Source organism: Cygnus atratus, chromosome 17 (assembly GCF_013377495.2).
Source record: "Cygnus atratus isolate AKBS03 ecotype Queensland, Australia chromosome 17, CAtr_DNAZoo_HiC_assembly, whole genome shotgun sequence".
NCBI classification, from domain to species: Eukaryota; Metazoa; Chordata; class Aves; order Anseriformes; family Anatidae; genus Cygnus; species Cygnus atratus.
Window position 1 is genome coordinate 9,103,345 of NC_066378.1, and position 23,711 is coordinate 9,127,055.

Below are 23,711 nucleotides of genomic sequence, written 5' to 3' on the forward strand. Positions count from 1 at the left end.
GAGCTGAGGCCAAGTCAAGCTGCTGTAATGGACAAAGGCTGTCCCCCATCCCCTCTGCCTCCCTCCTGTACAGAGGGATAACAAAGGCGATTAAACCCCAGCCAGAAGGGCAGGGAAAGTTCAACTCTGAGCAAGTGAGGTCAGTCATTTCCACGCTGCATGCATTAGTTGTGGAGCCTGCAGCAGTGGAGTACAACCCTCCCTCAGACACACAGCAAAGGGAGGGTACAAGAGAGGTGACAGCAAAGAGCAGCGAACAGAGGGATCCGTCTGTCTCTGGGAAGGGAAGCCAAACGATAACAAGCAGGTAAAAGCTCAGCTTTCACTGCTACTGCAGTCACTTCCTAATGAGAAAAATACTTGTTTGCTGCCTTCTTGGCCTGTCCTGGGGAACCCAGATGGGCGAGCAGTCCCGTTTTAGAAGGGTTGGAAGGAGCCCGTGCTGTGCTGATCAGCCGCCTCTGCCTGACAGCCACTGCAGTTTCACGATCCCAAGTGTGCTGTGCAATCAGATGGATGGTTCCGGTTGGAAACCAAACCCTTGTCTTTGCTACTGCCAAGCCACTTCCTTCAGCAAGTTCTTTCACACATCAAAAACTCCAACAAAGCCCTGGCAATTGCTCTGCAGTGCGGCTCTCAAAATATGGCTCAGAACAGGGACCTGCATTTCTAATATTTTCTCCCTGGGAAAATAGGAGGCCGCGCTGCTAGGAGCTGTAACAAGTCGAGAGATCTGTGCTATGTCCACCAAGATGTAGCCAAAGGAAAGAGGGATGATGGATACTGAACGTTCCGATCCATGCAGCTATAAAAACACAGCATGACCTAATGAGGGAAAAAAAAAGCCACCGAACACTCACATTTATTGATGTTTTCTATGTCCCCCTGTTCAGTGATGATGTTCAGGAGCCCTTCCATCAGCAGCAGAGCCTTGTGGTACCTCTGTGCGCAGTCCTCTCTGTGGTGGAACATCTCATCCAGGGCTGCAGACTGCACCTGCAGGCAACAACCCCATGCAAAAGGTTACTCCCAGACCAAACCCAGCTTTCCCAGCACGGCCCCTTAGCCGTGTGAACACCTCCATCATCCAACCCGCACAGATTGCACACAGCATCATGAATGAAACCACCTGCTAAGGCCACCAGCAGGAACTGCCAATGCTTGACACCTGCTCTGTGCTAGCCCTGTTCCCAGGCACGGGGCGGTTATTACCATTTGCACGGCGTAGCTGAAGATGAGCTTCTCTGCTGTGATGCTGTTGATCCGATCCATGAGTTTCTGTTTGTCCAAAAAGAACCTCTGCAGTCTCATGTTGAGGCAGTGGCAGGATGATACACTGGATTTATAAAGCTCATTCAGCTTCTTCACAACTAGAATAAAGGAAAGAAATGCATTGGACATTCTTCTAGCTCTCCCTGTGCCTCCCAATCTCCGTGCACAGGACCCCAAATGAGTAACTTCAAGACAATCAGGTTATATTAAGGCCAATGTAAGTACTTGCTGCACCAACACAGGGTCTTTTTCCTTTCCTTTGTCACCTTCACCAGTTACAAGCCTGCACGTTGCAACACCTACACATCTATTTCACCTGAGGCCAGGCCTCTTATTTGTTTCCTTCAGCTGCCACAAGGTACAGAGCAGTTTGCGTGGTGCAAGATGTCTCACGCATCACCAGAAGCAGCAGACATGCCAGATACAAAGCTTCTGTTACTTGACGGGTGATGACGTGCTGTGAAGAAGAACGTGACTTGTATGTGGTAGCTGTTGGAGCTCAGTGTGGCTGAGCAGTACTGAGCAAAGGAATCTCTCTCCTGGGACAATGCTGTCCCAGAATGAAAGGTCACCTCCTTTCCTGCACCGTGGCAGCTAGGACAGGAAGGTTGTGACAGAGAACCAGGAGTTAAATATGATCTAAGAGATTAAATAACCCAAAACAGCAAGCGAAGCCATGAGCTTGAGTCTCACTAGCTGTCTGGCACGACCTACACAATGTACCTGGCACAAAGCATCGGATGAGTATTAACCAGTACGTGCGTGTTTGAAATCCCCCCCCACTGCACAACTTGCTTCTGGGGGACGGAAACGAACCCGTACCACGAACAAACCTATCTCGGGTACTATGCAGAGAGGCAACTTCACTGACAGCCAGGCCCTGTGACTAAATGTAGCCTTCCTACGTAGAGATAAGAGAGCAGAAAGCCAGAAGAGAGACTGCCTCTGCGAACAAAGGCAGTTGAAACTCCAAAGGACTGAGGCACAAAACCTTAACCCTGTCAGGGTCAGACTATCAGATCACCCTGGTTCAGAAGAAATTTGAAAGCGAGTTGGAACCCCAAAGCTCGTGGGTGACATCAGAAGGGCAAAATGAAAAACTCCAGGAGAAGAGAGCCAAGACTACTTAAAAACAAACAAACACACCAAACCAACCAACCAACCAGCACACAACAACAACAAAAAACATATGCAAATAAAGCAATATCCTCCTCTGGGGAATTCAGTCAGAGCTCTGGGCTGGGCCCAAATTACCAGGAAAAAGATCATGGCTGCAAGGCGAGGACCCTGCTTGGCACACACTGCCCAAGGACACTCCGGGGCAGCGTCTTGTCACACTTCCACCTTTTTTTTCCATACACACGTGAAGAAGTTACACAAGTGCCTTGACAACTCTCATGTCCTCACCGTGCCCTAGAAAATCTCAAGGGAGCAGTACTTTGTGGGGACAGAAATATGAAAAGACAGCCTTATCCAATTCCCACACACTGAAGGAAGAGTTATGCTAGGAATCTACAAGTTGCAATTTGCCCGGAAAAGGAAGAATTTATTTGGGTTATGTTAGCCCATGGGGAACACGTGGAAGATGCGTAGCTAAATCTGTACATTTTACTCCATATTGCCCCCTATAACACGTGTGTGCTCATTGTGCCTAACTTCTACTTTTTGCAGCCCCACCCCAATCAGCATGGGTACTTTCAAAGACTAAACCCCTGGGGAAGGGGGCTGAGGGGTCAAGCACTTCAAGTGTTTCAAAAAGCTGCCTCAGTAATAATGCCATTGTGGTGTTAAAATTGTTTTTTCTAATCACTGAATCACAGCCAGCTCACATCACTAGCCAGCCAGTCAGATGCAAATGTACGGCTGTGAGACTAGCAAATCAGTGACTCCTGCATTACCAGAGTTTTACTTCCTGTGTTTTTGTTTCACCTGAAAACCATCATTGCCAAGACACGTCTCAATTTGCCAAGTAAGCACTTACTAGGCCAGGCACTGTGTAATTAAGTTGGACTTGCGTGGAGTACAAATAAACACCTGAGACAGAGAGGTACAAGGAATCAGATAAGATGAATTCCCCTCTCACCAATTAGCGCTGAAGATTCTCACACGGGCATGAGCAGGAAGGAGTTTGGGACCTGAACTAAGCACTGAGAGGGGAAGATTCCTCTCAGTAGGAATGAACAATACCCCAAAAGGAAGGTCCGCCCGTGCAAAGGCACAATGAGATGCACAGCTGGGGGTTCACGCTCACTCAACATCCTCCCTGCCTTTGTAACACTTCCCATTCTTCCATCCCAGGCCTTTGTACCATGTGCCAAGGCCCCTTACCTTGCTTGACGGTGGAGGACAGGCACAGCTTGCCAGCTTTGATCTGCTCTATGGCTGTCTGCAGGCCCGAGGACAGCAGCTCTGCGACTTTCAGGTACAGCACCAGCTGCTCTGCATAGCTGCAAAGAAAGCACGTTGTAACACAAACCCATCAGTGGGGCAGCACTACGTGTCCCGAAGGCACAGAGCGACACGTCGGGGTGGCAGGGAGTGACGTGGGGGGCTCTCTGCCCAGTCCTTACCTCCACTCCCGGCTGAGAAGGCTGATCTGGTCAGCCACCACGCTCTCCTGCAGCTGGTATTCAGACGCCACCGAAGTGCTCATCTCGCTGGAGCTGCCTTTCAGGGCAGCGATCTCCATCACGTAGTGGACGAAGGCCAGTGTGAAGCGGAGGCTGCGCAGGATGTCGGTGTGCTCTTGCTGTTGAAGGAAATGTCAAGGTGGGGTTACAGAGGGAGAGCTGGCATGCAGGGAAGGCTGCTTACCTAGAGCTGTGCCCGTGGCTCATCCCAGCTTAAAGAAATAACACCTGGGCCTGAAATCCCCCCACACCTCTTCTTTGGGCAGGGACAGCCAAACACAGCGCTGAGCCCACACGCCCCACCAGTTCCTCCTCCACATTAAAGGCAGTGACAGCCCCAGGCCAGAAATTCCCAGCCCAGTCCCTGGAAAAGCTGGTGTGACTTGCTCCAAAACTACACGCTCCCTTCTTAAGGAGTGTTCCCAGCAACTTGGGACTGTTTCAAAAGTCGGCCAGGAAGGGGACGAGACCATTGGCACAACTGCCCAGCCCTGGTCCACACCACAGCCATGCTGGTACAAAGCTGGAAGTGAGTGTGGATTTCGTGAGCGACAACCTCGTGCAACCCCAGCCCTCACGTAGCTGGGTCTCTGCGTGCTCCCAGCCCAGTGCAGGAGCCCTGGGTGAGGTCCTCTGCAGCAAGGACAGCCTTTCAGCTGCAGCCCCTGCCCAGTCAGTGAGGGGAGAGACTCGCACTCAAATCACTGTGTTCATTTCAAAGCAGTTTTTCCGCTGCTATTACAGACCAAAGGGTATTATCCTGTTTCTGGGAATCTGTATTGCTTAAATCATTGAAGCCTTTTGGGGAAGTTAGTATTTGTGGGAAAACTGCATAGTTGTGGGTCCTACAAAAAGAATTGCTGCCTGGACCAGATGCAACTCCATTGTTTGCACCCTCTGCAGAAATGCAGCTAACCTGCCTGACCTTCAAACATTTAGTGGATCGGTTCTCTTAAAGGGGCTTGGTAAGGATGTTTTCTACATGAATTTGAGGGGAAACCAAACAAATAAAAAAGCACATGCTCAAATTCTGCATGCTTTTGTTTTTCATTCACCAGCTCAGGCGCTTGGCTGCTAAAGGAGCTTTGACTATCTGAAATATTAATCTCTCCTCTACTACCTTGCTACCTGGAGAGTCCAGTAAGGTAAGGAAGGCTCAGTCTTCCTCTGTTTTCTTTAAAAGCAAAGGAGGAACTCGGAGATTAAGTAATTGCCAAGTCATCCAAGAAGTTTGTGGCAAAGTAGGAACCTGCTGAGATCTTGCAAGTCTCAGCCGTATATCTCTCACCAATGCAGTCCTTCCTCTCTGCAAATACAGCTGGCCTTATTTATTACGCTTGCGTTTCTGGCCTTATTAGGCATCACAAGAGTCTTTCCTTCCATAGCCATCTCTACTGTGTTTCCAAAGCACTGCAAAACAGACTGAAATTTAGCATTCGGTTTGCCTTGTCTGCACCTAAAGAAACTTTTCCAAAAGACTGAAGAACTACCACCTATCTGAACACAGCAGCTCCGCTCAGGATAAATAGGGGTGCTTTAATTGCAAGATTTCAATGCCCTGAAAGCATCAGAAATCAGAAGATCTGCCAGGTTTGTATTCTGGCCAACTCCACAGAGCACAAAGGAGTCTCCAAATATGCCAAAAAGGTTTGGTGCCAGAAAGGTTTTGTGACATGTGGATCAATTATTGTGCTCAGCAGAAATTATGAGCAAACTCGGATGACTCCTTACAGACACGAGAAGCTGAACTGAATGGGATTAATAAGATCAAGCTGATAACTTTTTTAGCACATTTCTCTTCAGACCCTGAAAAGCGACGGCAGCTGGCAGGGCCCCATACTTCTGGGACCTCAAAGACAGGATGCTCAGTTAAATTCAGTACTATTGTGATAGATCAACGCATATCAATCAATCCCAGCACTGGGGCTCTGCAGGTAATAAAGCAAGTCAACGCAATTCAATGCATAATTAACAACAACAAAAAAAGCGCTAAATAAAATCTGAAGCAGAAAAGCAAATCCACATCCTTAAAATGACGTATGCAGACCTTTGTAGGTATCTAAGGGGTTTTAGCAACACCAGCAAAATCCAGATACGAAGAGCCTTTCCCAGCCCTAGGCAGCCCAACGCCGTACCATGAATAGAGCTGAATCCATCGCTGATTCTGTCTCCCACCTCTACCGCAAATGGGCAGCCTGACCTACATTTCAAATATATCTCAGCTACAAAAGCATTTGCTTTGCTTCAGCTGGTCTTCAGCCCACACAGGGGGAGCCTGGCAGCCTTACAGCTTGACAATGTGGTTCAGCTGTTCTGGTGCAGGGCATGTCATGTCCCCTGCCCCCCATCAGTAACCGTGTCAGGTTTACTTTTTTTCAGACTCTTTGGGCAGAGGCTGTATCACTGACTGACTCCCTAAGTGCGTGCAGCAGGCAGTCATTTGATACACCACGCTACTCATTCTCTCAAGTCAGCTATTCTAATGCTGAGCCTTCTAAAAGGGAGAAGGCCTGAAGTAACCACATTTTATTTAGAAACTGTTCGTGCAGGACACACCAGATAACTGATGTTTCCAACCTGCAAATTCAGCTTTTGAAATGATAAATTTTAATCCTATTCATGGGCAGTCCCAAGGGCTACATGGCTTAATAACAGGCTCAAAAACCAATTTCCTAAATACGTCCTGGGCTTCCTGAGCACTGTGTTGCCTACCTCTCCTGAAGCCAGCTCACACCATCTTTGGAAGCAACCGCCTTGGATGCAAACATGAGCCTCTGGATGAACCAGACACTGGCCTTCTGGATTTGCTTTCCCTTTATTCTCCCCTATCTTTTGCCCCCAGCAAGTCCCTGGGGGGATATACCCACCTCCATGAGGGTCTCTTCAGGCAGCTCTGGTGCCTCAAACGTAACGGCACTTTCCAGGTTAGCGGTGATTGGATCAGCAAAAGCGTAGCGGAGACTCGAAGGGCCTTCCACAGCATCCCCACCGGTTCCCACTGCCAAGTGCCTGCCGGTGAACGAGCCTCCAGAACTCAGGGAGCTGGAAGACCCCACTGGGAAGAAAAATAGGCAAAGGAATTACTTGAGATGTTAATATTAGGCCGGGTATTCCTCGACCAGCACAGGGGATAACTGTAACTGTAGGATCCTGGCTCTTATGAGAGCCAGCAACAGGCACTCTAGAAAAGACACAAGGACCCTTGATGCAGAATAACCACTCCGCATGCAAGCTCCTCAGTGACTCAGCTAGACAGCTTACAAACACAAGCAAATTTAATGCACCTTCCAGATTGCCTGTCATTTTTGGGGACAATTCCTGAATTCCTTCCCTCCCTGTCCCCAACCCTTTCTGAATCCTGCCACAATATCTTGGGCTGCATTTTATCATACACCACCATAATCAGCTTCCTTATCATGGATCAGCATGGTTTGAACCTTGATGCCTTAGTTTTAACACCATCACCGAGTAAGCACCTCTGGTAAGTGAGGTTTTCATCGTGGTTTTAAAACATCAGCCACTTGCATGCAAACCAGGAAAGCTTTCTGTTATATGCCCTGTGCTTCTGCCTTCCCCTCCTTACAAATACGAGGTTGGACAGAGTGACTTCAGCTAAGTCAAGACCCTAACCTCAGGATTCAGGAGTAAGAACTGTGTTCACCAAACAATTCCCTCACCATCATCTTTTCCCTTTCTTGGCCACTGAATCCACCTTAAGAGCATACTGCATATAAAAGATACACACTTCAAAAGGAGTTTCTGTCTCAGGGTATCGATAATAATTCCAGAGGGCTTCGTATCCCCTGACACACTGCTGCAGAGGGGTATATTCTGTCTGTCAGGGGGTTGCTAATACCAGCTATGCTGCTCTGCTAATTCTCCACCGTCACTGATCCTCTGGAGGGAGATAGTTCTCTTCTACCCATGAATTTCATTTGCTGCCCTACGCTGACTTCAAAAGGTTTAGCAATATAATGCACATTTGAACAACTAATCTACAGAGACGCACAGCCTCCTCTCCTGGAGATCTCTCCCAGTTGGCAAGCTTCAAAGCTAAATGGATCATTAAACTGATCAGAGTATTTCCAGATCTTTCAGATAGAGAAAAAGACCAACAATACCACATTCTGGATGCCCTGTAATTCTGAGACGCTGCTTGCAGAAATTGTTATGACAACTCCTGAAAAGGCTCTGCCTTTGTATCTGTCAAGTGATCCTACTCACGGATTGTCTAAGCACTTGGGGTGTAGAGTTCCAGCTTGCAAAGCTCCCTTTTTCACCATTTTGTGCATTAACTCTAACATAAGGAGTTACTGCACAGACAGAATAAAGCTTGTCAAGCAGCATTGCTTTGACGGCCTTTACCCAACGCTGTGCATGTGTTGTGGGCTCGCTATTTAACAGCCTCCTTTACCAGGCATTCCATCTGAACTCTTTGCTACTCAGCAGACCCTCAAGTATCCAACCATCAACCCACTAAAAAAGTAGCACTTGGATCTGCTTCCCAAATGTTATTATCCCTGCAAAAGCAATACAGGAAGTCTGAATTCTCTATTCATAGCGTTTCAGTGGTAGCTAGAGGCTCTAGCCAGGATAGTAGCCCCATTGTGCTATAGGGCAGTCAGGCACTTTGTGTGAGTCTCTGCCCTATGAGAGTCCCTGCCTGCTTATGAGACAAAGGAAGGATTATGGTCCCAGCTTTCCAGACAATCAAGGATCCGAGCGGGTTTAGCTATGATGGGAATCCAAGCCATGCCCAGGAACTGAGCCATATGTCCCCCCACAGTCCCAGTCAAGCAGCTTATTCATAGTAACATCCAAACCTTCCCTGCAGTAATTAAGAACAGTTGACTATGTTCAGATGAGGAACGGCCAGGACAAGAACCCAAACAAGCCAAAAAAGCAAACAGAAGTGTCCAAATATTTTCTTAAACTGAACATAGGCTCCAGCTCCCAGACACACTGTCCCAACAGGGACAATTACCACAGCCTCAACTGTTGGCTGCTGGGGCCAGAGTGCCGGCATCTTAAAAGACGTATCCGTCCACCAGGAGTGCTCTTCCCCATTTCCTACTTAAGCGATTCACAGCATAAGTGACACCACTTGTACTTTAGCATATAGAGCCCTTATACAGAGCCCTTTCGTAACGGTACTTGTGCATTGAAATTGTTGGGCATGGACGGTCTTGCTTGCCTTTTATAGCTTATCTGCAGCCCACGAGGAAAACCATCAGAATACAGAACGTTCTTTATCTTTGTTGACCTATCAGCAACAGTGGATCTATGAACAGCTGCAGCATTATTCCTGAAGCAGACAGAAACGATGTAAAAGGACAGTTTGCCTCTCTCTTCCAGTCCTGGAAACCCCTAGAAGGCATGAGTCCTTGTGCCAGTGTGAAGAGTTACCAGCAATAACTGGGGTTGGCATGAGCCAGCACAAGAACCTCAAAGGCATTTAGACCAGCTGAGCTCTCTGGATTGGGCTTTGAACAGCCCTCTGCCACCACCGGCGTGCAGCAGCAAGGAAGACAGCACGTTGCTCTGCCCCCAGACATTCCCACTGGAACAGGCAGGTATCAGCCCTTTACCTGAAAACATCCTGGTCCTCGTGGTCTGTGGGGGGGTTGTTCCACTGGGAGGGGATCCGACAGTAAAAATCACTGGGGATGGGCTGGCAGAGGAGCCCCCAGCCCGGGCACCAGAGTGCAGGGTCCCTCCGTAAGCACCTGAGGGAGCTGGGGAGACAGTTGAAAGGCGCAGACTGGCATTACAGGAAAGTTACTCTGAGCACGGTGTGCCTCACCCAGCGGTTTTATGTTCCTGTAGACCCTCTCACCGTGGTCACCAGCACAGGGCAGCACTCCCTTTAGAGGCATCCTGCGATGACGCGACCAGGCCAGGCCGGCACTGACCGCAGGATGTGAGCCTGGCAGCGTTACGCACCGCTGCAGCTGTTCTCCCCTCCTCGCTTCCCAACCTGCACGCGCAGGAAGACCCACCCTTGCAGAGCCATTCATATTCAAGCTGACTGGCAGGAAGTCCCCACTTCCACATGATATCTCATTCAGAAGGGGCCAGGAGAGGAAGCCTTGCCTGCCTACAAAATCACACCGCTAGCCAGCAGTTACACAGCACGCGTAAGCCCACAGACCTTCGAGCGCTCACAGAAGAAAACAAGCAGACATCATTACGCTCCTCACGCACAGCAGTCAAAAGCCATCAGAAAATCATCCTCCCTTTCGTAGGAGGCACACAGCGAAACTCTTCCCACCCAACCCAACCCAGGACATCCCCCCAGATCTGCCCAGCTTTTCCACCTACCTGCAATTTCCATTGGCTTCTCGTTGTTCAGGCTGTCATTGCTGCCAGCTTCTGAGATCTGCGCCCCAAAGGCTGCCTTGAGAAGCAGGTCAGTGAGCCTGCCTGTGCTCAGAGATCTGAAAAGAGAACATACGAGATGATGCAGAAAATCACCAAGCAAGTTTGGGGCAGGTGCAAAGTTTCAGCCAAGTTCCACTCCAGTTTGTGCCATTGCTGGTCCACAACCACTACACAGCAAAGAGTCCAAAACTGAAATAGCCACTGGCCCTATTCCTCTTTTAGCAGAGCATCTGAAGCACCTCCTGCCACTTGCAGAAAGCTTATGACTACTTTGACTAACTGCAGTAATGAAAGAACTGAGTACAGAATTGCTGTAAAACAATTTTTCTTTGATGGAAGATACAGAAATTAATACTAGAGAACTCTTCCAGATCACTGGAGAAAGTTGCTATCAGCAGAGAGGCAGATAAGAAAAGTTTAACACTGACACCTGAGCAACTTTGTATCCTGCAACATTCGTGTCAGTACCTGGCTTTCAAACAGATCTTTGAAGACCTGTGCCTACAGTTTGATAGACAAGGAACACCTCTCCCTCACGACAGGCACAGGATCCAAAAAGAGCAAAGCACACATTTGAATAATTGCAGGGAGTCTGGACTAGTAACCAAATCCTTGATCCTCCACTTGATGAAACCCTGGGCACTAAACAGTGTGAAGCTGTAGGCAATCTCTCATTTTATAAAATCTAGGCCACAGCCTGCTTCTGTAGAGAAAGACTTCAAAAAATCTGCATTAGATCTGCCTGCAAGCCAAGGGTGCTAGCAGATGACTGCAGAATGCTCGCAGACCCATTATAATTGAAGTTGTAGCTGGGCTTTGAAATTTGCCCCGCTCATCCCATGTTAGGGAATGAAGCACCACTACATGAAGCAGACCATAGCTCACCTGCCCTTGATCTCTTCCACAGGCCTCAATCCAAAGCCAGTCTGCTGGCAGTGGAAATGTCCCATCTCCTTCAGATCTGGCAGGGTCTTGTTCCGTGTTGGAGTCATCATGACCCCCTGATGGGCCAAGAGGGTGAGGAGGTTCTGGGAACTTGGGGTTTTGGGAAACTCAAAAGGGGACACAGCCTAGGAAAAAGAGAAAATAAAGATCGGTCGTTAAAATGAAGGATGAAGGTTCCCCTCACCCCTCATTTGTTTATCAGAATTCAATCGTACACTTAAAAACAAGCCTGAAATAGGAGGAAAAGAGGGGGAAATTCCAGCCCACACAGCTACTTGTCTCCTATCCCAGAAAGACTAAAATGAAAGGACAACAAGCTCTGCTGAGAATTTGTAGTAGCCTAGCCTAAGCACAGAGAAATGCCATTGCAGTGCCAGCTTCACGTCAGGCAGTGGGGCTTTCACCCACTTAACCGCCTGCTGTCTCCGCTGGGGATTCCTACCGGACGCACGCTTGTGTCACAAGCTGTGATGTACAAATCAACCCTGACACCGCAGCGCACTAATGCGCTTCTGTCCTAATCTGGGCAGCTCCTTTTCATTGCCTGTTTAAAACCCCGGACTCTGCTCAGATGCTGAATGCTGTTGCCAAGTGAGATCTGTCCACTAAGAACTAGGACACTGCCACATTTCACACAGATCTCTAAACAGCCCTTGAAGAAAAGGGAACAAGCGGTGATAAATCCAGGTCAGAGATATCTGAGCACACAGCGCTTCACCCCCAGATAACCCAGCAAATCAAGCCATGAGAAACCCAAAGGCAGACTCCTCGATATACCTTTGTAGGGGAGCCCATGATAGTTGGCAATGGGCTTCTCTGCATGAACTCAGACAGCTTTGGTGAGGATCTGAGCTGCCGGCAGTGCTGCAGGCCATGAATCTGCAGAGGCTGGCTGACTGGGGTATGGCCAAAGTGAGCAACTAGAGGATCAGAGTGCTGCTTGGTTATCTTCTGCCTGCAGGAATGCAAATCTGACAGGTTGGGAGCACTGTGGAGCCGGGAGCCCATCCCTCGAGGAGAGTGTTCGGGCGCTGAGGCACCTGGAGAGCCCAAACACAGTGACAAACCATATCATTTTTGGGTTCTAAAAGAAAAAAGCCAGCCCGATCCCACGATTCAACTGCTAAGACATCCAAGGAGGTACATACCCAACCCTGAATGCCCTGAGACTACGGCTCCAGCCTTACCCATAGGAGTAATAAGCAAAATAAGGACCAACTCACCAGCCATGGGAATCCGGCTTCTCACTTCTGCTCCAACAGAAGAGGGGATAACAGTCTGGCTGGGCTGCTCTGGGATCGTTCCAACTTTAAGGGAACAAAATCAAAGTTTATTCAGCATTAAGTTTTCATAGGCAACACCTCCTATTTTATAGAAAGGTAGTAGTCATCTCTCCCAATCTTCTCAGCCCTGGCTGTATAGTGAAAAGATCAACAACTCCTGTAAAAGGAGGAAAAGAGCTCTGGCTGGTATTCATTTAGCCAGGTTTAGTCTGACTTTGCACAAACATTAATTCAGAGGAATAGAATATAAATATTCTCCATTTCCCCATCAGCAGAGACTAATAAATATAGGACAGGAGACACTAGGGATATAGAATAGCTAGTTACATCAGTCTCTTCCTTTACAGGAAGCAGCAAATTGCATCATTTGCACACTAGGGTTTTTCTTATCCTCTTCCGCTTGATTTGCTTGTTAGCATCTGGATCAGGCTATCAGGTATTCAGACAGCTGCTTTTCAGTAGACACAGTGAAGTTTCAAGCCCTTCCAGAGCCAGTCAGAATTCTATTCTGATGGCAATTGGCTCATATTTTTCTCACTTCAACCCAAACTGGTAAAAAAAAAAAAAAAAAACAAAAAAAAAACTTTCCACTTACAGAAGCCCTCTGGAGAGGAAAGCAAAATGTTTCACACATACACCAAAACACAGCTCACCTCTCCTGAGGCTAATAGGTATTTTCCTCTCCATTTTACTGAAGCCAAAACACCTGTCAAATATTCTATTGAGAAGAGCCATGGGGGAACACAACACTCTGAATTCCCTATGACCTAGCGGTTACAGCTGGTCAAAACCTCCTCTTTACAGGAGAGAGACGTGATTTTATTAGAGCAGCAATAAGCCAGTTGACATCTTACCTTGCGGTGATGGCATAAATGGCTTGGCACCGCCGAAGGAGAGCTTTCTAGAGCTGGGCACAGATCCATGCTCTCCAGGATAAGGAGGGGAAGCACCAGTTTTAGGAAAACCAAGAGGACTTGTACTGCTAGATCTCCGGACCGTACCAGACCTTATAGGAAAGAACAGCAACATGCACATCACTTCAGTTGCCAGTAAAGAAGAGTAAGGAAAATATTAACACCTGATACTCAAACACACCCAGCTACCCACACAGAAGTGGAGCTTCACGGCTGTTGATCTTAGATCAAAACTTGACTGTACTTGGAGTACATAAATACAGATTAAGATGATAATCGTTGTTCTCAAGAGTTCCAATCCAAATAAATTTTTGCGAAAGTACGAAAAGAATGAGCTGGATTAGCTCAGCTGTAAGCAGGGAAGCCTGTCACCTTTTAAAAAGTCACTTTTAGACACTTGCAGGTATCTAAATCAGTCCTGAACAAGACAATTTCCTATTTTGCTGTGTCCAGGGTGTTTATTGGAGGTAGTGTCTTCAGACTGCACTGAGAAGGTTTTATTCAAGTGTCCCTCCTGTGCTGAGCCACGTACTCCTTTGTCAGAGCAGCCTTTAAGTTAGAAGGCTCTGCGAGTGCTCGTCGTGCTACAGGGAGTTATGCTGTGCCAAAGGAACTGCTCTGTAACAGTGCTTTGACTCTACTCAGGAGAGGCTACAAAGTGAAACAGAGCAGCGCGTGGCTGTCAGATCTGAAACAGCTGAGTACTACCCAGAGGAATTTCTCTTTGAGGTGGAATGGTCAGAATTGCCTGGGCTCCAAACTCCCCTAACTCCTTGTGAAACCTCACCTTAGAGAACTGAAATTAATTTGTACAGGGCACACACGCAGGAACCTCAAGCATTACCTAGCTGCTAAAAAGAAACCAAGAAGAAACTAGAATAGGGAGAAAGTAAGTAGAGCCACACCACCACTCTGGAGAGAGATGGGATTTTTGTATATTAATTATCAATATTTGAATGGTTTCATCACGCTTTAAGAACACAACCTAACTACTGAAATGCCAATCTGCCTCTGCAGGCTCCTCCACCAAGATTCCTGCACTCCTTCATGTGAGAAAACAGTTTTTTCATCACATCTACTCTTGATTTGGAAACATCTTTTCCATTGTTGAAAGAACATTAGTCTCAGCCAGTGGGTGGTTTTCTAGACAAAAATCAATGAATACGCTGAAAAAACTGTGTGCAAGCCACTGAAAGATGCTGTCACCAAGGTATCCTGCCTCCTCTCCCAGCAACGCACAATTAATCTGTCCGTGCATATCTGAACAGAAGGAACAAAGCCATAAAGGTGTCAGCAGTACAAGCAGGGCTAACGGCACTACAGGCAAACCCATCCTGATGGAGTGTCAGTATGTCTGCTCAACAACACTACCAGGTATATGGCACTACTTGATGCCATGTTTCAGAAAAAAAAAATCAGTCATTGAGATATGAGTTCGATTTTTTTTTCCCTTCTCCCTCCTCAACCCCACCCCAATACGTTGCTGTTTTTCTGTTAAATTAATCCACGCTATATTCACAGGCTAGGGGAAAAAAAAAGGAAATCATTTAAAGTTTTAACCTAAAAATCACTTCCGTTCATGTTGCTCCAGATTTAGAGGCCTAACACTCACTAAGTGCCTGGCCCTGAAGCAAAACTAATGTACCCAAAGAAAACACACCTGACACAGTAAAAAGACACCTAGTGACAGAAAGAAAGCATTGCTCTGCCAAATTTTTAGCTCTTCAGAACATCAACCATCGGGAAGACTAATTGTTATTTATTGTGAGCTTGCAGGACAAACCAGGAGCTGACTGCAGCTGCTGAAAGGTGTGGAATGTCAGACACCACCCTACAAGACACGGCATAGGCAAGGAGCAGACGAGCAGGACAGGTGATGTGGCCAGAAGCAAGCACACATAATCACCACCTCACCACACGAGATATCTGTCCACAAACAAGCTGTGCTACACAGGCATCACCAGCCAGTCAGATGACAGCAGTCGACACTGCAGAAACAGAGTGTATGTCAAAGCTCTTAGTCAGGCTACGTGCCAGACGTGATGAGGCATTTGGCTGTAAAGGCCTGTTTGATACAGCTGATGGAAAAGTGGAATCCCACACAAAACGCAAGTTTTCTCCTTCCATTCCCGAAGTGTGTCTAATCAATGTGCTGATTAGAGGAAGTGATGATGAGAGATAAATATGGCTTCCTGGGGCAGGAGACAAAACATGACGCCAGAGATTTTGCGATGATGCTAAAAGCAGAGCGTGAATCATCTGATTGGTTCCATTCCTCGAGTTCCTCTGCAGGGACGATGCTAATCTCACCATTACACAGTGCTGACTAAAAGGAGCAAAACATGACAGTTTGATCCCAGACTGGTATCCGCAGGCTGCGAGCCCGAACTCAGCAGCCTGTCACTGCGCCTGGTGCAGCCTCTGCACGTTCTCCAGAGCTTTTTATACATCACATGGATGGCTGGGACCCTTTTGTTAGGTTCAGCACTAACAGGGTACACAAATACTGCTGTAAGAAATACAGGGCATGTAGGAAACTGGAAGGAGCTTACCACCAAACCTGTCACGCATTCAAAGAACTGAGCATAGAACAGTATTAAACTAACACTGACACAAAACAAATCTCTTCGTTGATCCGTGGCTATTATCAACATTGTGTCTCCAATTCTGGGTCCACTCTGAGTAAGCCTTATCCTTAATTAAGCTGGTAAGCAGCCCAAATTCAGGCTGACATAGGCATTACCCTACTTCTGAGCAATCCAGATACTTGGAATATTCTATGCCCTTGCCGCACAAACTCTCTTTAAGAACCTGTACGCTTCTCCTTCTACAACCTGGGCTGCCACTGTTAATCCAGATCTCAAAACTGTAGGAACCATAAATTACACGTGTCGAGGGAGAGAAGCTTGGTGGGTTTTGGAGGTAGAAGACACCACCACCAAGCTGAGGAAGGCAGCTGCACGCAGCTGGAGGCTGACATCCGGCTCTTCCTGACGGCCCTCAGAAGGCATGCTCTGCCTCACAGGCAGGAATTACTCGTGACTTCATCGGGATGCGTAACCACATTCATATGGAACTCGTGTAATAAACATCTATGGTGTGACTAGCTACAGGAACCAATTAGTAAAGTCAGGTAAGTTTTGCATCCCTATCCATTTCAGTCATTTATCTCAACTTTTTCCTTTCATAGAGGCAAGAGCCAAATGAATGATTGTCTCTGCTTGGCCCACCAAGCCATATCTGGCATAGGAAAAGCCGTCAGACCGAAAAACGCTCAGCTTACACAGAAAGCTGATGGGAGCTATGTCACATACACACATGCAGACAAAATGTACAGTACCTGGTAACAAGTAAATTTCAACATCGTTACAGAAATACTCCAAAACTAAATGTCACCACAAAACATAGCCTGCCGTGGCTCCCTACAGCAAGGGGAAAGGCCCACCACACAAGGAAACTTTTAGAGACAGAGAGAACCTACTGTAAAAGGCCCCCCAGGATGTAATGCAGTGTAACACACTGATGTGACCCCCTCCTCCCAGCCCCAGCACTTACCGAGGAGAGGCGAATTGGTGGGGAGACTGCAAGTTCTGCTCAATCCGCCGGTAGTTATGGATTTGCGTCGGGACCGGAATGGGCACGGAGTGTCCGTACTTGCTGCTGGAAAACTGACCCGGCCGGCTGTGGAAAGGAGACAAAGCCTCGTGTAAGGGGTGGGCCTTCGGCCCCGTAATTGGAGCTATTACCTTCACAGAGCAACCTCACGCAGGGAGTGCCCCCTTCGCTCCTCTCAGGCTGCGGGTTTGTACCGGGTGGCGGTTCAAAGCCATGCGAAAGGGAAGTGGCGGCACACATCTCCTGGGAGCAGGCACCTTTCTTCCAGCACGCTTCCCACCCACGGACTGAAGCCAAAACATACACCCAAGCGCACCACTCCCTCCAGGAAAATTGGAGCCCTGCTGTTTCATGCCACAACTGGCCCAGTTTCCAACAGACTCGGATCCCCAGCCAAAGAGCACATCAGCGAACAAAGGCTAAACGCCTGTGGCTCACACAGGACACCAGCAAAGGTTTTGCTGCCAAGAGCTATCTGCAATTCATGCAGAGACACTGCTGCAACAATGGCACCTCCATCAAAGCCTCGGCACACCATGAAGAGAACACACACTTCTGGTGTACTTCAGAGTATTCGCAAGTTAACTACAGGGTGGAGAAGGCAACTCGGGAGAGAATAAAATCAGGGGACAGGAGCTGGTATGTATATGCCCATCAAGGTTGGCAAGAGTATCACACACATAAAATGGGACAGGCCCACTCTGCAAACTTCAGACTTCTTTCCAGTTCCATCCAAGCAGGTAAATCAGCTCATGTCTGATATCTGTTCCCCCAGGTGACAGTTTCCCTGTTATTCTTAGCCTGTACGTCCCACTCTGCAAAACCCATGCTATACAAAAACCATGCAAACACCGCATTTAACTAAGTAGCCGCCTAAAGTCTTTTCCCAAAGGCTCCAGGATTCTTGGGTTAATTGCCATGGCGCTGTTATTTACAACTGCCAACATCAATTGCAGGGAGGTTGCACAATTACAGAAAGATCTTATTGGAAATGAAGGCTTCTGCAGTCCTCCTTGCTGTCAGTGTAGGATGCACACCTTAGCCTGCACCTTAGAAGCAGGAAGTAGCGCTTCTTCGGGTCTAACACTCAGAGAGGAAGCGTTTTACATAAGGTGAAGAAGGCAGACATTTAATTCAGCAGGAGCGTACACGTGTGCATAGGGAACAGGCTGTGTCTTGTTTGGCAGTTCAAAACATCCCATCACCAAAATTTCTTTTTTGGGGAAGGTCAGCAGTACTTTGTGGTTTATGGTGACAGCGTCCAACAAAGCTGATCTGCAGTTCTCCACACTGTGCACACGAAGACACTCCTCATTCACAAAAGGACGAATTAACTAATCAAGGCTGAAGGATCAAAAAGTGATTCTGATTTCTCTCTTCCTCTCTTAACATACCTACTAATTTTTTTCCATTCATTTAAATTCTACTCATTTAAATTCTACATATTCTTCCTCGCGTGTTCTTATCTTTCCCACCAGAAAGACTTCACCAACAGCCTCTCAGCCTGCCTCTAAAAGGCATCACCTAAGCCTTGATTCTTCACTAGCATATAGCAAAATAAAGGCATTCAAGGTTTCTTATTGCTCAGTGGAAAGGTGACGTTTTTGGTGTCTCTGCCTTCCATCAGTACATGACACGGTGTCAGACAGACATAAAGCAAACAAGCTTTAACCAACAAATCTGAGGGCTGACGTCAGACTTCACACACATCCTGACTTCCAACATAAATTTCAAACGCTCTCTCTTCAATCTGGCCAAAACCCTTCAAGGGAAAAGATTTCTTGGGTGAAAAGTCTCTCCCTCTCCCCAGGATTTACATGAGTCCTTATAGGAGCCAGATGTCCTACACAAGGTGCAAGTTGCAGAAGAAAGTGCCCAGCTGACATATACTAAATCTGCTAATTGGCCTCAAGCCTTAAAGACTACAATGGACAATAAATTTGCAAAGACAAAGAGATAAACCTGGGTCAGGGAATTTAATTACTTGAGAGTAATTAAAAGCTCTTTAAAAATTGCATGAAACCCATTAGCATGGGATATATACAAGGAAGTATCTTTCGTTAGAATTATTAAACATTTTCAACAAGGAAGTATTAAAAAAAACAAAACCACCCTCAACTATCAGCGTATTTCAGTTCTGCCTACTCTTCGCCTTTTAGTTAACAATGAGGAGAGCTGCTCTAGAGTGTATCGTGACATCCCGAGGAAAACCCACCGCTGGCCACTCTAAAAGCTTTTGCTTTCTGTCCCAGTTGGGCTACGTCCAAGCATTGCTTGCTAGCCTAGAGCCACACACGAAAGGGCAAACTGCTGCCTTCTAGCAAGAAAAGTCAGAGGGAGAGAAAATCAGGCATTCTCTGCATCAGTGAAGCCAAGTGCTGAACCAATGGGCCTCCTGAAATCTACAGCGAAGAGCACTGAAACTTGTGTTAATAATACTTCCGAGGGACAGATCAAAGATCATGTTTTGCACTCCAGATTTGGAGTGACTGCTCCAACATTTCATTATCTACGCTTTGTTTCCCATCCTGGACAGGTTAGGAAGTAACTTTTCAGTGTTTCGTTAAAGCAGATATAAAAGTGGGAAGTAGCTGCAGAGGGTGTGGAATCTGCTCCACAGAAGCTGCAGGAATGAGTAGGAAGGACAGCAAGAGCAGCAAAAGGTTTAGATCATAGCCACCGGCAGCGCCTTTCCGCCTTATGATCCCCTACAATAAGATGAAGAGAAGAGAGCAGCGAACAGTAGGCAGCATTTGAAGTGAACTTCCATGAATTTCTACTCACTGCTGTCCAGAAACAAGGCCAAATCCTTTAATAAAGGCTGATCCCCAGAATGCAAAGGAATCAGTTTATTCAGAATAAGCTGTTAAAAAGCTTAGCAGGCGATGGCATAAGAAGCCTCATGCAATTATACTGCACACTGTGGTACGTGCCTGCCAATTAATCTGATCACGTCAGCAAGGCTTTGAGCTATATTCTTTTCCTTTATATTTATATGCTTTCAGGCTACGTTTTGTCATTTTCTGGGCTCTGTTTATGTGATGAGTGTGTTCAACACAGACTGGGACTACATTTTCTTCTTAAGAAAGATTTTAGGGTCATCCCTTCCCCAGTGTGAACTCCCCTCCCCCAACACGTGCCATATTGACAGAAGAGAAGATTAAAGCTGTCCTGCCTTCCCAGCAGGCACGAGTGAGGTGGGAAGCAAACCTGCCAGCTCCCTGTAAGCTAAGCATGAACCCTAAAGGTTCAAAAGTTTATAGGATCACCTTCCACAGACCACTAGCAGCTTCTGAAGAAAAACGCATCTGGACCTGCTGGCGGTGCTGGGCAGTTGGTGCTGTTGCGTGCGGGCAGCTCTCACCTACCACAATTCTAAAGGCCAAAACTGAGTTGAAAACAACTGGTTCAGTTGGAACTAAACCTGTGACCGCACCTGTTTGCGCTTGTTATGCTTACTCTTGCATCCTCTCTAAGAGCCGTGTGTAGCAGCATTACTTTATACAGACACAGAGCAGTGAGCTGCTTGGAGCTTCAAGCAAGCTGTAGACAATTAAGTAAGCCCAGGTATCCGTCCTTCAACAGCAAGGAGAGATGAGCAACACCCCTCCACACTTGTCCTCCTATCCTTTGTCCAGTAATTCAAGCCCACAGTAGTTTCAGCCTTGGCTAACGTATTGTGCTCTAATTCACTGTGTGAATTTAAAAGCACGGGTCTTCAGCTGGAATAACTCACTGCCTCTGCAGGCTGAGCACAGAGGGGATGAGTAGCACATACATACCAGTGGAGCAGACTAACCCTCTGCTTGAGAATAATACCTATCCCCAGGGAACAGAGTTAATGCCAGCTCTACTGCATTCTCTCTTAGCCCCTTCTGAGGGCCAGTGGTGGGAGAGACAGGCTTTATATTTGGGATGGATCAGTGCCCAAGGCTGGGGAGTTTCTCCTGGGTGTTTCTTGTTACCCTTTAATTAAAAGAGAGATGTGGATCTTGCTCAGCACACCAACATCTCTTAAAATCCTATCCTGGAAGTCAATGGGAATTTAATTAATCAAAGTTGCACAATCACCACAAAACAGTCCTTCTTACCTGGAGGGGCTAGGAGAACTGCTGTAAGGGGGAGAAGGAGATGGCGTCCTTCCCTGGCTTTCCAAGCCTGCTGAAGTCAGCAGAGAACTCCTGAAAAAATGGCAGAGAGAACCCAGGTGTTAGAGCCTGCGAAACAACTCTGCTCCCCGCTGCAGAGCACAGAACAGAGCTATGCCTTTCCCACACCCTCTGCTGAGTCCAGTCATAGCAGCCCTGGAGCTGTCACGCTGCCCCACGTACACTCCAGTATTCAGGCGCCACATGCTGATCGGCTGGCAGCGTTAGAGTACCAACAGGCATTTTAGACCGCATTTCTCCTACGCCATTTTAACCTGGTGTAAGAGCCTTTACGCAAATGAAATGCAGTTTAGTCCTGAGGGAGGAGGAAGCTAAGCATAAATCAATACCAGCTCTAGAAGTTGTGTGTTCCCATCAGCATACACACGTTCTAGTTCTTATGCAATACTTACATTCATGTTAGTGCAACTCTTCCTAACCCCAAGAGCCTAGGGAAGCATCACTGAAGTTTGTCTCTATGGCTATTTTTCTGATCATGAATTTGACAGGAGCGAATGAAGGTAGATAAAATAAGTAACAAAGAACACCATCTAAAGATGACACCTTCTTTTCATACTAGTTTCTTTGCAAAAACAGGTGATGTGTAAGGTCTGTTTGCTAGCATTAGTGTGTTACAAACACAACTAGAGCAGAAAGCTTTGTTCCAAGTTGTTTCCAGCTGTTGGGACAGTTCTATATATATATATATTTCTGACTCAGACCTAACAGTGAAAACTGAAAATGGTCAGAAACAGGCAGGTGACAGTCATCCCTATCACGAAAGCTAACTCAGCAACATTTTTCCTCCATTCACCAGAACCCAGAAAGTCCCCAGTGCACGGTATGCTCCAATGGCCTCATTTTCAGTTGCCTGGGTGCTCTTACCCACTGTACATCAGGCTGTCTTGGATGGGCTTCCCTCCTGCAGCCTCAGCAGTCATATCACCTGAGGAACACGGAAGTGAAGAAACATTAATTTGAGATCAATTCCTCAATTGGAGGAAATTTCAATTTCAACTGGAAACGTGGCTAGCGCTAGGCATATGTACATTGGTCCCATTGCTGCTCCCAGGAAGAATAAAAACAACATTGAGCTCTTCCTTACTGTGAGGATTACACAGCAGAGACCTGCCTGTCACAGTTCAACCCTTCTAAATCCCTCTTTTAATAAAAGTAGTGCAACTGTGGAAGGAGGAATCAAAGCATTTATCACTAGTCCTAACTCAGCAAATCCTCATACACATAGCTGAGATTGAACAACATCCTTCTGCTGGCTAAGTACTAATGCACGAACATACTCAGGTGTGTGGCTGAACTGTAGCCCTGGACCCTGCGTACATATATATTTCACACAATTCTTATCAAAGTATAAATAAACAGAGGTGCTAATGTGAAATTCAAAAATACTTCAAGAAAAATCCAACAGTTTTATTTTTTTCTTAGGTATTTTTCAAGTATAAAATCAGCTTACTAGCTGAAATGCTGTCTTGCTCTGTGCTGCTACGTGAAACTGAAGATAGGATGATACAGGAGCATATTCTGCGAGAGGAAGACATTTCCCTGTGAACCTACTTATCTTCTTTTCCAGTTGGATTTCCAGTTTCAGTCTCTTATTGAATTCCCCGAATAACCTTTACTCTCAAATCCTATCTTTGAAGATAATTACAAAATATCCTATGAAGCTAACTAGGGAGACAGAAATCTCTTACAGCGTGAGGACTACAACACTCCTGTTACTCCGCCAAAGCAGACCGGTTTAATCACTGTTTCAACTGTCTATTAACTACCCTTAACATCCACATCCCCCCTCTCCTCAGAACGTCTGCATTTCCAGAAACCAACTTACTTGAGAACTGTGCTGGGACCATAACGAAGTCATCTGTGTCACAGGATGAATTCTTACTGCTGCTTCCAGCAGAGTCCTTCGATCCATGCAGAAAACCGGGGGAATCCTGGGTAGGAGATGCCAGCGTCTTCTCTTGCAGCTGCTGCTGCATCTCTCCAAGGGACTGCTAATTCAAGAAGAAAACAAATACTGGCTTCAGCACAGCTACTTCTTCATTCTGCTGGATCCTTTAAATCGAGCTGTACAAGGCTACAGACAACATTTTGCTCGTAAAGCAGGGCTGATCGTTTGCCAGAGGCAGCTGTTCGGCTTACTGAGAAGGAACAGTCTTTTATGCCCATGTCAGAACCGTGCACCTTTTGTTACAAAAAACATAGTATCAGCATATCTGATGTTCCTTGGATAAGAAAAAAATCACTTAAGGTATCACACCACTCTGCCACTCCTGAGGCTTTCTGGATCAGCCACGCATTTGCTACCAACTCAGTTTGTAAGGCCAAGAAAAAGAGAAGAGCCTTCAGGGAGTTTTTGGTTGTCTTTTGTGTTTTTTGGTTTTGAACATTACACCTTTAGTCTCTACTCACATCCCTGCAGTAAGAAGCACTCAGGAACAGGTATGTAAGCGTCTCGGCATTTTTCCGACAAACCTGTTCTGCTGTAATGCTGATGAGGAGTTA

General features: G+C 46.9%; 1 protein-coding gene across 4 annotated transcripts in view; it reads right to left on the reverse strand.

Annotated features, from left to right (window-relative positions):
* The window catches only part of ULK1 (unc-51 like autophagy activating kinase 1), a 79,808-nt gene that overhangs the window by 4,266 nt on the left and 51,831 nt on the right, over positions 1-23,711 (reverse strand). The window contains exons 13-27 of one of the 4 annotated variants that reach the window (XM_035556571.1): positions 23,035-23,200; positions 22,074-22,134; positions 21,132-21,221; positions 16,981-17,106; positions 13,366-13,517; positions 12,452-12,535; positions 12,006-12,268; positions 11,169-11,353; positions 10,224-10,339; positions 9,491-9,637; positions 6,770-6,957; positions 3,843-4,021; positions 3,601-3,719; positions 1,213-1,370; positions 861-996 (exon numbers count right to left, since the gene is read on the reverse strand). In XM_035556571.1, the coding sequence (XP_035412464.1) occupies positions 861-996; positions 1,213-1,370; positions 3,601-3,719; positions 3,843-4,021; positions 6,770-6,957; positions 9,491-9,637; positions 10,224-10,339; positions 11,169-11,353; positions 12,006-12,268; positions 12,452-12,535; positions 13,366-13,517; positions 16,981-17,106; positions 21,132-21,221; positions 22,074-22,134; positions 23,035-23,200 (2,170 nt within the window). The remainder of the gene's footprint in view (positions 1-860; positions 997-1,212; positions 1,371-3,600; positions 3,720-3,842; positions 4,022-6,769; positions 6,958-9,490; positions 9,638-10,223; positions 10,340-11,168; positions 11,354-12,005; positions 12,269-12,451; positions 12,536-13,365; positions 13,518-16,980; positions 17,107-21,131; positions 21,222-22,073; positions 22,135-23,034; positions 23,201-23,711) is intronic. The other 3 variants (XM_035556572.2, XM_035556574.2, XM_035556573.2) reach the window with 3 other exon arrangements.